Raw genomic sequence first — 16594 nt, forward strand, 5'->3', positions numbered from 1 at the left:
ATCTCCATTATGTCTACATTCATTGGACTGTCAACCATATGATGAGTTGTGTTAGATGCAGTACCTGCTGCCACAAAGGAGTGTATATCCACTGAGAGTTTTTAGTGTGTTCAAAAATCCCATACCCCATCATCCCCAATTTTCTCTGACAGGTTAGGGCTCGGAATCCACCAAATGGATGCATGACATGTCGCTTAGTCCAATTAGTCCATTATTTACTCCACAAATGTTTTGTCATCAATGCTGCACTTTCCCATATCACATATCAACATAATTGCAATATATATGTACAAACTATGCCATCTTAATCCCGAGCAACACTGGATATCTCTGCTAGTATATATATAATTTCAAGTTTTTCGACTTTGCCTTTCATCCTTTCAGGGTCGATAAATAAAATACCAGTTTCGCACTGGGGTCGATGTAATCGACTTAATCCCTTTGTCTGTCCTTGTTTGTCCCCTCTATGTTTCGACCCTTGTGGGCAGTAAAGAAATATACATATAATTTCAAGTTTTTGACTTTACAACTTATGCCCCTTTACAATTTGACATTTTTTAATTACAGATTACACAAGGAGTCTAAAGTGACTCTGTTTGAGAGTTCAGCACTCCAGCTTTTTCTTACCCTGAGCAAGGCTTCTATGACTTTGGGTAATTCACAAATAATTAGTTACACACAACTAATTATTTGCTCATATTTAGTATTTATTCTTTCTACCTCTCTTTCCCATTCACCAACACCACCACCACCAACAACAACAACAACAAATATATAGGTTTGTGATAATATAAAAATAAAGTAAAATCCTTGTTTATAACTATATTAAAACTTGCAGCTGGTTAACCTGAAAAGGCTATGGAAATACCAGAAAATAATTCAGTTACTTATCTCATCACCAATGTTGCTACGTGTCTAAGGTCAACACACTTAATTCTCCACAGTCATCCAAGACAGTAGGGCTTATGAACTGAGGGAGATTTTGGCTCCTATAGAGGAGTGTTGTTGTTGTTGTTGTGGTGGTGGTGGTGGTGGTGGTGGTGTTGGGGATTGTGGTGGCAATGGCAACGATGGTGGTGGTGACAATAGTGTGATAGTCATTGTGCATATATATATAAAATAGGGATTCTAAAAAGGAGCATTGAAAGTAGTAGTCATGGCGGAGGGGGTGGTGTGGGGGGGGTCTCAGCAGTCAAGATTATGATGGTGGTGGTACAGGTGGCAGTGAGTAATAGTTGATGTGTGTGTGTCCGCGCACATGTGTTTGTATGAGTGTGTGTGGTGGTGGTGGTGGCAGGGCTGTTGTACTGTTTATTTTGCTGGGTGTCAACAGAAAGCTCACCCATCAACAATAATATGAATAACAACAACAACAACAGCAGCAATACAGCTAGAAATAGCAGTTACATTTCCTTTAAAACACACCCTACTATCTTAAAATAGAACACATTGAATAATGTAATCCAAAGTACACTACGTCTTTTATCTTTAATCTTTTATCTTTTATCTTTTACGGGTTTCAGTCATTGGACTGTGGCCATGCTGGGGCTCTACCTCCAAGGGTTTAGCTGAAAATTAACACCAGTATCTGTCTTTGAAGTTTGGTACTTATTCAGTTGGTTAATTTCGCTGAAACACTAAGTTGCAGGGCTGTAAACAAACCAACACCGGTTGTTGAATGATGGGGGACAAACACAGAGACACACACACATGCACACACATATACATACACACATAAACACGCACAAACACACACACACAAGTTTTCTCACAGTTTCAGCCTACCAAGTTCATTCACAAGGCATTGGTTGGCCCAGGGCTACAGTAGAAGACACTTTCTCAATGTGCCATGCAGTGGGGCTGAACCTGAAACCATGGATACAAAATGAGCTTCTTAACCACACAGCTACCCCTGTGCCTAGCTGAAAAAAATAAAAAGGTGAAGTGGTCATGAGTTGATTGTCATTGATCATAAGTTCACTTGATTGCGACTGATCTGGGACTGAACAAAGTATGTTGGTATTTCAGTAAGACACCCTTCTGTGTGATTATCAGACCTGCTAGACATAGCAACCAAGTCTCCTTCAGATCATACTTCTACTTTCTTATAAAAAGAAGGACAAAGTGAATAATGTACTCCTAAACACACTGTTCCTGCAAACAAGACAGGATGGTCACAGCTGGAAAGTCTTTAATATATAGGAACTTCATTCCAAATAATAAATAAACATTGAGGCTTTTTTCAATTTTTTTTTTTTTTGGCACAAATTTATTTATTTATAATGTTTAAATACAAAGAAACAGGAGAAAAAAAAGAAAGAAGAAAAGAAAAAAAACATTGGTTGTTTATTCCTAAGTCAACTCTGAATAAGAAACCTATAAATAAAGACATTCCAGTTCTGACCATTTCTTCTATTTAGGTGTGGCTAGAATTTCCTTAACTAATGTATCTGTCCTTTTTTAAGACAGCTGTGTGTGATTTGAGGCAAATTTAGTTACTATTTCTATCGGGTCAGGCAACTGTTAGAGAGCTCCTTCATTGGCTCAAAGCAATGTTAATTGTTGATGTTGTTTGCCCTAGGTAAGCCTTAATTGAACAGACTTATGATCAAAGGCATTCCAATCATGACCCTTCCCTGTTTATTATATTCATATTAAGAATTACACAGTCCAATGTGTTATTTGAAAGAAGGATTTAGCTGTTATATATAGCAGTTTATGTAAGTATGTGCAGGTTCCCTCACTGACTTGAAGCAATGTTTGTTTTAGAAGATGGTGGGTGACTATGGCAAAAATACTGGCACACACCAGACAAACAACTTTGTTGTATTCAGGTTGATAAAATAAGTACCAATGATATACTATGGTACATCAAATCAATTGTACCATCCTCTTGTAAATTCTTGACCTAAGAAATATTAAGACTGATAAAGAGTGATGAGTTATCAAAAATGGTAGAGTGACATGTTAAACAATAACATTACATATTTAAATTTGACCTTCTTGGTCATGTGTTCTAATTCTACTTGGCTTAACTTTAATGTTCACCTTTCAAGGGACAATAAAATATTTGTAAGTAATATACTGTGATTGATTCAATCAAATTATATTGGTAATCTTGCATAAATTATAAAAATAAATTACATTTGTACTGCTGCATTAAGTGTGATATCTGATTATTCTGTGTTCAAATAAGACCAGGATTGACTCTTATATTTTATCTGTGTGTCAAGTGGAAGTTGGTAATGCAATAAATTATATTACCTTCATCTATTATCTTACTCCCTTACAACAATTGGCTATGTATCTGATCAATATATCTATTATATACAATCCATTCTGTCTGTCTGTGTGTGTGTCTTCTAGGATCTCAGGTATCTTCCATCCGATTGCACTCAAATTTGATATGTAGATACCAATGGTATCAGGGCGTGTATAAGTCTTGAAAAAATTACAAAAATCGATTCCAGGTGAGAATGCAATCAATAAAGCCGTGGGAATGTACATTTGTAAAATCGTATTTTTTGGAATAGAAAAAAGTCTATCTTTATTTCTTCTTTTGCTAGTGTCTCAAATTTAGGTTAAATCAGTGTTTCTCGAAGGGGAGGCCTATGGGACAGTCGGACAAGTTATTTTGAGAAAATTTGGCTTAAATGTCTGACAACTCAGCACCGTCCATTGGATGGGGGGTGGGGGTTGCTCGTATTAATATATAATGTGTGTGTACGTGCCATATGTAACAAGTTACTTTGGTAGCATACTTTAGCCATTGTAGGGAAAAGGGTAAAAACCACCTTTGGAGATGAATGACCATGGGATTGCACCTAGAAAGTTACCCTTCGAGGCACAAGTCTGGGAAAGGTTGTGTATGGAAGACCAGCAGTTTCCCATGCATACCAGCCTCCCTCTCTATGTCACCAAAGTTATCCAAGGAAAAGGCAAATACCAATACAGCTTGGCACCAGTGACATTACAACTCATTTCTACAGCTGAATGAACTGGAACAACCTGAAATAAAGTGTCTTGCTCAAGAATGCAACACAGCCTGGTCTGGGAATCGAACTCACTACTGTGTGATTATGAGCCCAATGCTCTACCACTGAGCCATGCACAACTGTAAATACTCCTAGGAAATAATGTATACATGGTATCAAGCCAGTGATCAACTGGTATTTATTTTATCAACCCAAGAATGGAATTTGAACTCAGAATGTAAACACAGATGCAATGTCACTACCCATCTTGCCCTATATGCTAATGCCTCTGCCAACTCACCACCTTACATACATACAATAATAGTAATTTTATCTAGCGTTTTGGTGCTTATACAAAATCATGAAACAAATGCTAATACTAATTGTCAAAAGAACAATATTAATTACAAGAGAATTCTTTTTATTCTTTTACTTGTTTCAGTTATTTGACTGTGGCCATGCTGGAACACCATCTTGAAGTGTTTTAGTTAAACAAATCAACCCTAGAACTATTTATTAAGCCTGGTACTTATTCTATCAGTCTCTTTTACTGAACTGCTAAATTATGAGGACATAAACACACCGACAACAGTTCTCAAGTGGTGATGGGGAGACAAACACAGACACAAAGACACACACACATAGATATATGTGGACATAAACACACCAACAACAGTTCTCAAAGACACACACACATAGATATATGAGGACATAAACACACCAACAACAGTTCTCAAGTGGTGATGGGGAGACAAACACAGACACAAAGACACACACACATAGATATATACATATACATTAGGTTGTTCTGAAAATAATGGCCGCTCTAAGTGTTGTGTTTTGAAACACAATTTTATCAGTATTTTAATTTCATTTTAGGTGAATTTCAACATACTTAATAATTGATGTATGCTCTTTAATAATTTTCTACTTATTTCAGACAGAAAACATTCTTGAAGCATAGGCATCCTTAAGTATGAACATAACAGAAAAGGACCTTTGCTTACTTTTTATTGCATGAGTTCAAGCTTGGGCACAATGCCTCACAAACTGCTGCCAATATCAACAGAGCATGGGGAGAGGGGTCCACAAGTGATAATAGAGTATGAAGGTGATTTCAGAAATTCCATAGTGGTGATGAAAGCCTTGAAGATGAAGAAGGTAGAGGACAGTCATGCAGTCTTGATATTGAACAATTGAAAGCAATTGTCGAACAAAACCCACGTCAAAGTGTCAGAGAAACGTCTCATGCACTTGGTGTCGGTATTGCAACAGTCTCATGCAATCTGCAGAAGATTGGTAAGGTGAAAAAGCTTGATAAATGGTTACTGCATGAGCTCAATGAAAATCGAAAAGTTCTGCATTTTGAAGTGTGCTCGATGCTCTTTCTGCATAACACCAATGATCCTTTTCTTGACAAAATAGGCACTTGTGACAAAAAGTGGATCCTTTATGATAACCGTAAACAATCAGGTCAATGGCTTGATCATGATGAGTCCCTAAACATTTCCCAAAGCCAAAGTTGCATCAGCAAAAGCTTATGGTGACTGTCTGGTGGTCTGCAATTGTTGTCCATTACAGCTTTCTGGAAGCCAATTAGAGCATTACAGCAGAGGTTTACTGCAATCAACTCACTGAAATACAAGTTCACTTTCCAAAAATGAGACCTGCATTCGTGAATCAGTATGGACCAATTCTGCTCCAAGTTAATGCAAAGCCACATGTTGCAAGAATGGCACTGCAGAAACTCACAGACTTGGGATATGAAACTTTACCACATTCTCCATATTCTCCCAATCTTTCACCCACTGACTACCATTTTTTAAAGCATTTAAACACGTTTTTAAGTGATAAAACATTCAGGTTTGTTGCGTGGACGCCCCCAGACGATGAAGTAGGCTAGCCCAATATGTAGATATAGAGGGAGAATTCTAGACATCGAGGAGTTGAGTAGAACTCATCCGAACGTACGATATAACAAGGTTCAAACCAGAGGTGGAAACAATTTTCAAAGATTTCTTGGCATCAAAGCCAATAAGTTTTTATCAACAAGGCATAAATGATCTTGTTGATCAATGACAAAGATGCATAGATGTTCACGGGTCATGCTTTGACTAATCAAAACATTTCTATTGTTAATTTTTTCCAGAATAAAATTGTGTTTCTGAAATCAGCCATTATTTTCAGAACAACCTAATATATATATGATTCATGATAAACTCATGTTTATCCTTGTCTTTACCTATAATTTATGAGCATAATATGCTTACATATGTATGCCCATGGTTAAACATAGTTGATATACCAGTAGGGTAACAGATACTTCTATCCTTTAGACACTTATTTTAACCCCTAACTCAGCTAACCTATATATATATATATATATATATATATATATATATATATATATATATATATATATATATGAAAGAATGAGTAGAGATGGCTTTTTTGAGAGGATAATTTTTATTTTAATCTTAATTATGATGTTTACAGTGAGTTACTCTGATGCGTGTTTCAAGCTTCTCCTAGTTATTTTCAAACTGAAAGCTATGTTTTACTGGTTGTTTAATAACAAAAGTATATATACATGTATGTATGTATGTATGTATGTATGTATGTATGTATGTATGCACATATGTGTGTGTACATGCAAAAGTATAAAAATCAAGAGACATAAAGTCTATAGTTATATGTATATATGTGTGTGTATGTGTGATTATATGCATGTGTGTGTGTGTATCCCACCTGTGAGAACTGAATAGGTAACCTTACCACACAGGTCAAATTTGACAAGAACACAAGCATACTGACCTCCTAAATTTTCCATTTGGTAGACTTAAACCCCCCCCCATTCTCTTGAAAGACTTAAATCCCCCCCCATTCTTAATTACTATTAATCTTATTTTTTATTTTATATTTTATGTTTTATTTTATATATTTATTTATTTATTTTCATTTACTTTTTTCTCTTCTCCTTCCCCTTCTTCACCTACTTTCTGCCTTTGTTTTGTTGTTGAAAGCAATCTGAGCAAAATTAAAGGGGGCCGATTTTGTTTAACTAGATCCATTCTTTCAAATATATATGATACTGTACTAATTCGATCTCATATTTATCATAATATTCTTGGACCCCAGCAGCCTAAGTTTTTCGATGTTTCACGGTACGCCCACCCTTCCCACCCCCACCATCTGTACCGGAAGTCTCTATCCTCTGACCTGTATCTGATGTCTCTCCCATGAACACTTCTAAAGGCTTAACGTGCCTCCATCCCTACTTAGGGTTCATCTCCTATGTAATATAGTGATTATATAGCACATAGAAATGTTGGGGTAGTGTATACAGGTTGAAGGCTATGAGCTATGCCAAATGCGAGCTTTCTTTTCAGGTACATGACACTGCTGTGCCCCATCCCAGGGTCTCTTGGGCCCACACCTCCCACACTCTCAGGGTTGGCACACTATAAGGTAAGTTGGGTGAGATTTTTGAGATGCTTGTAAGGAGACATGTAGATTTGTGCTGCATCCAAGAAGTAAGGTAGAGTAGGAGTTCTGCCAGGTTCTTCACAGTCAAAAAACATAGGTATAAGATTTTCTGGGTAGGGAACACTGACGGGGTCAACGTGTGGGTATACTTCTTGCAGAGAAATGGGTTGATAAAGTAATCGAGGTAGTCAGGGTCTGTAATAGAATACATAAGATTAGATTAGTGCTGCAACATGGGTCAGCAACCTTTATCTCGGCCTATGAACCTTAGCCAGGGCTACCTGATGAACAGAACCAACATTTGAGCATGGTCGATGCCAGTACCACCTGACTGGCCCTCATGCCAGGGACACATTAAAGCACCTACTACACTCTTGGAGTGGTTGGCATTAGGAAGAGCATCTAGCTGTAGCAACTTTGCCAGATCATGTTGGAACCTGGTGCAGCCTTCTGGCTCACCATCCAGCCCATGTCAGCATAGAAAGCAGACATTAAACGATGATGATATATATATATGTATATATATATGTATATATATATATATATATATATATATAATATATATATATATATATATATATATAATATATATATATATATGTATATATATATATATATATATACATACACACACACACACATATATATATATATATATATATATATATATATATATACGCATGTATATATATATATATAACAGGATTCTTTCAATTTCCTTTTACCAAATACACTCACAAAGCTATGATTGGCCCAAGGCTATAGTAGAGGACACTTACCCAAGGTGCCATGCAGTGAGACTGAACCTGAAATCATGTGCTTGGGAAGCTTCTGACTACACAGCTACACCTGCACCTCGACACAGCCAATTCTTTTTGGGAATAACGCTATAAATAATAGCATGACAATATCAGCTTGGAATTCCTTTGGGATTGAAAAAGTTGAAGGTTGTCCGGTGCTTCAAGATATTCTCCAAAAGAAATATTAATTATCTCAAAATAGAATTAAATAAAACAAATTTCTCATTCATATAACTCCTCCCTTGACTACTCTGTCATTTACTTTATCCCCTCCTCCTGCCAGGAAGCCTAGTATGTACACTCATCCTGCACCTCATGTTAACTCTGTCTGTATCCTCCTATTACTCTCTTCTCCTCTCTCTATACAATGTAAAATATGACTGGAGAAATCAACCAACCAACAAACCAAACAAGCAAATAAACAATCAATCAACACTTTGTTTGTCAGTCAATTTGACACTTAACAAACATTGATTGTTCATGCATGGAACTGTTTGCATAACTTATGAAGAACAGATTAATGAAAAGGTTACAGAGACGTGATGCCTAACTGGAATTAGTGTTTCTTATGAAGGCATCACCGTGATCACCGTGACCGACCAGGCAATCAGATGTTGCTACACATCGCTGGCCACAATGCGCTTCGCATTGTTTTAGCCTTCAAATGATGCCACCCCGCTGGCTAAGCGAGCAGGCCAACAGAAGAAAGAGTGAGAGAAAGTTGTGGCAAAAGAGTACAGCAGGGATGCCCCCCCCCCCTGCTGGAGCCTCGTGGAGCTTTAGGTGTTTTCGCTCAATAAACACTCACAATGCCCGGTCTGGGAATCGAAACCGCAATCCTACGACCGCGAGTCTGCTGCCCTAACCACTGGGCCATTGCGCTGCCACATGAAGGCATATGACCAACTATTTTGGAAGAGAGGACTGGTGATAATATCAATTTAATATTTGACCAGTACTTTATTTTATTGACCCCCCTAAGGCAAAATTGAACTCAAAATGGTAATAAGATTTGGAATAAATAACCACAAGGCATTTTGTCCAATGGTCCAGAGCAGAGAATATAGGCAGCACTGGCAAGGATCATGCTCAAATGGTGCTTTTAACATTCCACTGGCATTGGTGCCAGTCAGGTGGTACTGTCATCAGCCACGACAATGATTTCATTTGCTTCAACAGGTCTTCGCAAGCGAGACAACTGCACTGGTATGGTCGTGTGTTGTGAATGGATAAGAACAGTTGTGTGAAAATGTGCCATACCCTAGCAGTTGAGGGAAGTGGATCCAGGAAGACTTGGGCTGAGGTGGTGAAGCATGACCTTCAAAAATTGAGCCTCTCCAAGACAGTGACAACTGATGCTTATTATGTCCAACTTTTCTCCAGAGCAGAGAATATAGAGAGCTCATGAGTGATGCAATGAACAGCAAGCAAGGAAGTGGGGGTATGGACAACGGTGAAAATCAGTTTGGAGGAAGGTGAAGGAAATTGGAGTGGGTCAAGGAGGAGGAGGAGCTCATAACTGGCATACAAAAAAGTGGTGGAGAGCAATATGAAGAGTATGGGAGAGGGAGAGGTGTTCAGGGACAAGGGTGGAGATCCAAGATTATGTATGAGTGAATACATCTTTTAATCTTACATTTATTTTGCTTCAGTCATTTGACTGTGGCCATGCTGGAGCACTGCCTCAAAGGGTTTTAGTCAAACAAATTGACTGGGATATATAACTATTTTAACCCTGGTACTTAATATATCATTCTCTTTTGCCAAACTGCTAGGTTACAGGGACATAAGCACACCAACGCTGGTTGTCAAGCAGTGTTTGGGTGCAAGCACAGACCCAGAGACACACACATAGGTATATATATATGGGAAAATGTTGTCTTACTTGGAAACAGCTGGAGATAGGCGATAAGAAGGGCATCTGACTAGAAAACCTGCTTCAACAAATTTCGTCTGACCCATGCAAGCATGGAAAAGTGGACGTTAAAATGGGGATTACGATGATGAGAAGGGCACATTCTCAATACTTTCATACTTCATAACTAAATATATATATATATATACCCAGTCATGAAGATATTCAGTCAGAAACACACATGCACATGTACAAACACACAAATACACACACACACACAAACACATACAAAGATTTCTTCTCTTTTGAATTTTTCCACCTTGAAACAGGTTGTGTGGGTGGTGGCGAAGGAAGACAAACTCTGTCAAACACCAAATAGTCTACTCCACCCTTCACCACCAGAAAATCCAGTATCAATCCTCTTTACTACCCCACATACCATATTTGTCACTCTTCTTTCAATAGTACTGCACCACCACCACCACCTCCACCACCACTACCCCTGTTGTCCACCTCCCAGCTCTAACCCCAGTTTGTCTTATACCCCCAACCACCACCACCACCACCACCACCACCACCAACGTACCACAATGACTACCACCTCAACCACGATCACTACTATCACCACCACCACTGCCAGACTACAACTACTACCACTACCACCAAAACTTCTATAACTACCACTTCCACTTCCACCCCACCCACCAACCCCAACTACTACAACCATATCCACCATCACTAGTACTACTGTCTCGGCCACTACCCTCACCCAGCTATCCCATCATTCAACTCACAGAGTGGTCAGTCAAGAGTCGGATTTAAACGGAAACAAGGACAATAATGGCTACAGGGATTATTTTACTACTTATTATAACACAGGTAAGGGTCTTGCTTTTTTTAACGATGGAAGTAGAGGTTGTGAAGGTGGTAGTGTAGGTTGTGATGATGATGATAGTGGTAGTGGCGGTGGTGGCGGCGGCGGCGGCGGTGGTGGTGGTGGTGGTGGTGGTGGTGGTGTGGTGTGGTGTGGTGGTGGTGGTGGTGGTGGTGGTAGTGGTGGACATGGTGGTGGTGGTATTGCACTTTGCAACTAAGAATTCTCAGGTTCAATCCCACATTGTGGCATGTTGGGAAAGTGCTTTTATCTGCACTGGCCATAGTAATGGTGGTGGTGGTGGTGCTATATGTAAGTAGCATGATGTTGGCTGAGTACATTCTTCCATGGTGATGTCCTTTGTTTTTTGTTTTTTTTTAATTACTCAGGTGAGGAAGGAAGGAAGGAAGGAAAGGCAGCACAGGAGTTCTAAGGCTGGAATGTAGAAAAGAAGATATTTCCAAATCTGGCCCAAATGCTAATGCCAGAATACACACTACTAAAGAACCAGCCAGCAGATTAAGTTTACTATCCAGGTTGGCTATGGAAGGATTTGAATTCAGAACGTAATTAGCCAAACCAAATATCACAGGGCAATAGTTCAGCCAATCCATTGCACTATACTGATACTATATTTTATTTCTGGGCATTGGCATATCAAAGCTTTGATGCCCAGCACCTGAGTTGATAGAAGACCTCAAAGTTAACTACCATTTTTCCAGCAATAACTTTGGTCACCTTTTTTTTAATTCAATATCTCTTCCATAGACATGATTACTCTTTTACTTGTTTCAGTCATTTGATTGCAGCCATGCTGGAGCACCTCCTTTAGTCGAGTAAATCGACCCCAGGACTTATTCTTTGTAAGCTTAGTACTTATTCTATTGGTCTCTTTTGCTGAACTGCTAAGTTACGGGGATGTAAACACACTAGCATCGGTTGTCAAGCGATGTTGGGCGGGGGAGACACAAACACAGACACACAAACATATACACACACACATATACATACATATATATATATATATATATATATATATATACATATATACGACGGGCTTCTTTCAGTTTCCGTCTACCAAATCCACTCACAAGGCTTTGGTTGGCCTGAGACTATAGTAGAAGACACTTGCCCAAGGTGTCATGCAGTGGGACTGAACCCGGAACCATGTGGTTCATAAGAACTACTTACCACACAGCCACTCCTATGTGATTATAAAACTAAAAAATACATACAGCATCCATGACTTTTGGAAAAAGTTATCGAATCTTGGAATTGTCAAAGCATGGAACTTAAGTCAGATGTTAGCTGTCAGGACCCTGTATCCTTCAAAAGTTCCGTTCTTCCCCAAATTCACCAACACTACTCCTGATACCCTTTCTTCTTTAAGGTTCTTTTACTGTTTATTTTTCTGTCTTTTTGTATTTTATACAGTGTACTATGCATGTACTACTAGCTTTCATTGCTGTCTCTTTTTATTTTACTTATATGTCTGCTTTCTGTTCCCTATTTCCACTCTGTTTGACTAACTGTGGTGCACCTGGGCACTGTATACAATAAGATCATTATTATTATTATTATAATTATTATTATTATCAGTACCACCACCACCACCACCACCACCACCATCACCATCACCACCACCACCACCACCACCACCACCACCACTACTACTACCACTACCACTACTACTACTACTACTACTACTACTACTACTACTACTACTACTACTACTACTACTACTACTACTACTACTACTACTAATAATAATAATATAATAATAATAATAATAATAATAATAATAATAATAATAATAACAACAATAATAATAATAATAGATATGAAATTTGGATTAGAAAAATGCGCCAAAGTAACCATGAAAAGAGGAAAACTAGTTAAGAGTAACAACATCACACTAGATAAAACCAATGAAATAAAAGAATTAGACCAAAGCCAAACTTACAAATACTTAGGAATCCATGAACTAGATAAGACACAACACACACAAATGAAAGAGAAAATAAAAAAAGAATATTATAGACGAGTTAGATCAATACTAAAAACAGAGCTCAATGCTAAAAACAAGATAATAGGTATCAACACTTTAGCTGTCCCAGTTATAAGTTACAGCTACAATATCCTTAACTGGACACGAAATGAACTGTCCAAAATAGATAGGAAAACAAGAAAAATACTGACAGGATCTAGGATGCATCACCCAAAATCTGACATAGAAAGACTATATATGCAACGTACAGAAGGTGGTAGAGGCCTTATACAGCTGGAAAACTACTATAAAATAACCACCATAGGACTGCAAAAATACCTACTTCAGAAGGAAGGAAAACTGATCCAGATAGCAGCAAAACACGAGCAAAACAAAAAACTGTTCTCAGTATTTAAGGAAGCTAACAAATACTAACAAGAAATCATACCACCTAATAAACACAAAGAAGAAGAAGAAGATGATGAAGAAACAACAAAAGCTATAAAACAAATGAAATCCAAACTAAAAATAGAACAGCAACGAGCCATGATAAAACGATGGCAAGAAAAGCCCCTTCATGGTAAATACTGCACTAAACTAAACGCAAAAGAAATAGACAAAGAAAAATCCCAGCAATGGTTGAGAAGCTCAGGACTCAAAGCAGAAACAGAGGGATTTTTAATTGCAGCACAAGACCAAAGCCTCCCCACCAGAAATTACCAAAAACATGTAATGAAAAGAAATATTACAAGTAACTGCAGAATATGTGGAGATGGACAAGAAACAATAAATCATATTATCTCTAGCTGCCCAGTCCTGGCTAGAGTTGGAACCTACATACATTGGAAGCTATGCCAACATTATGGAATAACAACAGAAAAAAGATGGTATAGGCACACACCAGAAAAGGTCACAGAAAACGAGAAAGCAACCATACTCTGGGATATGCCGATACACACAGATAGAGAAATTAAGGCCAACAGACCAGATATAGTTGTCAGAGATCATGAAGAAAAAAAATGCTTTCTAATTGATGTATCAATACCGGCAGATGACAACGTGTCTCTAAAAGAAATGGAGAAACTCTCAAAATACAAAGACCTGGAAATAGAGATAACTAGAATGTGGAACCTGAAAACAGAAACAATTCCTATCATAGTAGGTGCATTAGGCATGATAAAAAAATATTCAGACAAATACATAACAAAAACACCAGGACTTACAAACACATATAACATACAGAAAATTGCACTACTAGGCACTGCACACATCCTACGCAGAACACTTTCCATACAATAACCATCAGAGCATCACAACAAATCACAGCACATACTCAAGGCACACAGAGCTGCCCTCGGTAGTGAAGTGAAAGCACGCTATAAAAATAAAACTACTGAATAATAATAATAATAATATTGTCGATGTGAGAACTGTTGCTGCTCATGTATTTTAATTTAACTTAAAAAAAAAAAATGAACGAACTATTGAGTTTGGTTTAATGGCCTACCAATGTATACTATGAGTTTCTTTGCCCTAGGAGTCGGGAAGACACTCGGCAAGAAATGGAAGCAAATTTGAAAGAAGGAAAAAAAAAAAATAATAATAATAATAATAATAATATCATTATTATTTGAAGTGGCAAGGTGGCTCAATCATTAGCATGCTACACAAAATGCTTAGCAGCATGTCATCTGTCCTTACATTCTGAGTTCAAATTCTGCTGAGGTCGATTTTGTCTTTCATCCTTTCAGGGCTAAAGAAATAAGTGCCAGTTGATGACTGGGGTCAATGTAATCACCTTACCTCTCCCTTAACCTTGCTGGCCTTGAGCCAAAATTTGAAACTATTCTTATTATCAAAACACCTGTTCCTATCCTTCTATCACACTTAGCCTCTCATCACTTGGCTTAAAGCCTCCCTCAGTACTACTCCCCACTCAATTGAGAGTACCTTCTCTTGTAAGCTACAAGGTGATCTGACAAGTGCCAGGGTTACATAAAAGCACTCAGTACACTCTGTAAAGTAGTTGGTGTTAGGAAGGATATCCAACCAAGGCAGACACGGATTTGGTGCAACCCTCTGGCTCACCAGTTCTGTCAAACCATCCAATCCACATCAGCATGAGAAATGGATGATAGAAGGATGAAAGGCAGTCTGTTTGTCAGGATTTGAACTCAAAACACAAGAAGCTGAAATAAGCATTACAAGGCATTTTGTCTGCTATTTTAATAAAAAAAATTAAGGAATATACATAGTAAAAGAATGGAAGTAGTGTCTACTTCGTCAATGATGGAACTAGTAACTACTATTATCTTTTACTAAGGATATTCCTCGATTCTTCAATGATGGAACTAGACAGTCTGAATATCATTTATGAAGGATATTCTTTAATTCTTCCTCTCTGAGGACATTATAGTTGGCTTATATGGAAATCTTCGCTCAATGATCTATGTACCATATGCACAGCAATTCTAGAAACAGCTGTAAGAGACTTTATGCATTATTTATTAATCCTTTATTTCCTCTAACTACTCTACAATTGTGTTTGAATTATAAATTACATGCTCTAAAGCAGTAGTTCTCAACTATTTTTGCCTATGGATCCCTTTGGTTTCTATATTACTCTACCGTACTTCCATAGACATCCGATGTTTAAAAAATCCTATTACATCTTTATAATTAGATATTATTAAGAACTGTATAAAAAAAATTACAAAAATATTTTGTGTATTGTAGAAGTATAACCAATTTATTTTACATAAACCTTAACAAAATATTATATGGACCAACCTCTAAGGATCATATGGACCCCAACTGAGAACCACTGCTCTAAAGTGGCACTACAGGTTTTGCTTGTTTGTTCTTTCTTTCTAATGTATATCTACCTGCTAAGGTGATGAGCTGGCAGAATCATTAGCATACTGCATGAAATGCTTAGCAGAATTTTATCCATCTTTACATTCTGAGTTCAAATACCATTGGGGTCTTCTTTGCCTTTCGTGCTTTCAGGATCAGTAAAATAAATACCAGTTGAACATTGAAGTCAGTTTAATTGGCTTAGGTCTTTCCCCAAAGCTGCTGGCCTTGTGCCAAAATTTGAAACCAATATATATCTACCCACTCATTGATGAACCACTTACAGCCATTCTTTACTAGGCAGCTACAGCACCACCTTTGTTTTAGCTGCAGTTCAAGACAGAGTTTTAGTAGTAAACCAACCCAAGAGCTTATAGTGCATACCTATTTCATTATATCATTAGATGGAATTATATATATATATTATATTTACTATAAACATAAACTTAAATAAGCTAACCATATAATTTGATATATCGTGTGATATATTAAATCTATAGATATTATACATGGATATTAATATAACGAGTTTATATAATGGATTTGAGTGTATTTGTACTTTTTCAAATTTTTGATTGTATTTTTCATGAATGGAATCAATTGAGTTGATTAATTAGACGCTTATCATTTTAAAATCTAGATAGATTAACAGAATCGTTGAACTTAGTTATTTAGTTTGCTTATCAATATTAGTTGGTTCTTGCTATTATTTTGACTTTGATCGTTGTTATTATTGATAATGTTATTAACTGGTTTGGTAGA

General features: G+C 37.4%; 1 protein-coding gene across 2 annotated transcripts in view; it reads left to right on the plus strand.

Annotated features, from left to right (window-relative positions):
• Positions 1-10818: 10818 nt before the first annotated feature.
• Positions 10819-16594, plus strand: part of LOC115217606 (fibropellin-1-like) — a 79549-nt gene continuing 73773 nt past the window's right edge. The window contains exon 1 of one of the 2 annotated variants that reach the window (XM_036507390.1): positions 10819-10994. In XM_036507390.1, coding sequence (XP_036363283.1) covers positions 10956-10994 — 39 coding nt within the window. In that variant the 5' untranslated portion in view covers positions 10819-10955. The remainder of the gene's footprint in view (positions 10995-16594) is intronic. The other variant, XM_029787358.2, reaches the window with a different exon arrangement.

Source organism: Octopus sinensis, linkage group LG11 (genome assembly GCF_006345805.1).
Source record: "Octopus sinensis linkage group LG11, ASM634580v1, whole genome shotgun sequence".
In the NCBI taxonomy this organism is placed as follows: domain Eukaryota; kingdom Metazoa; phylum Mollusca; class Cephalopoda; order Octopoda; family Octopodidae; genus Octopus; species Octopus sinensis.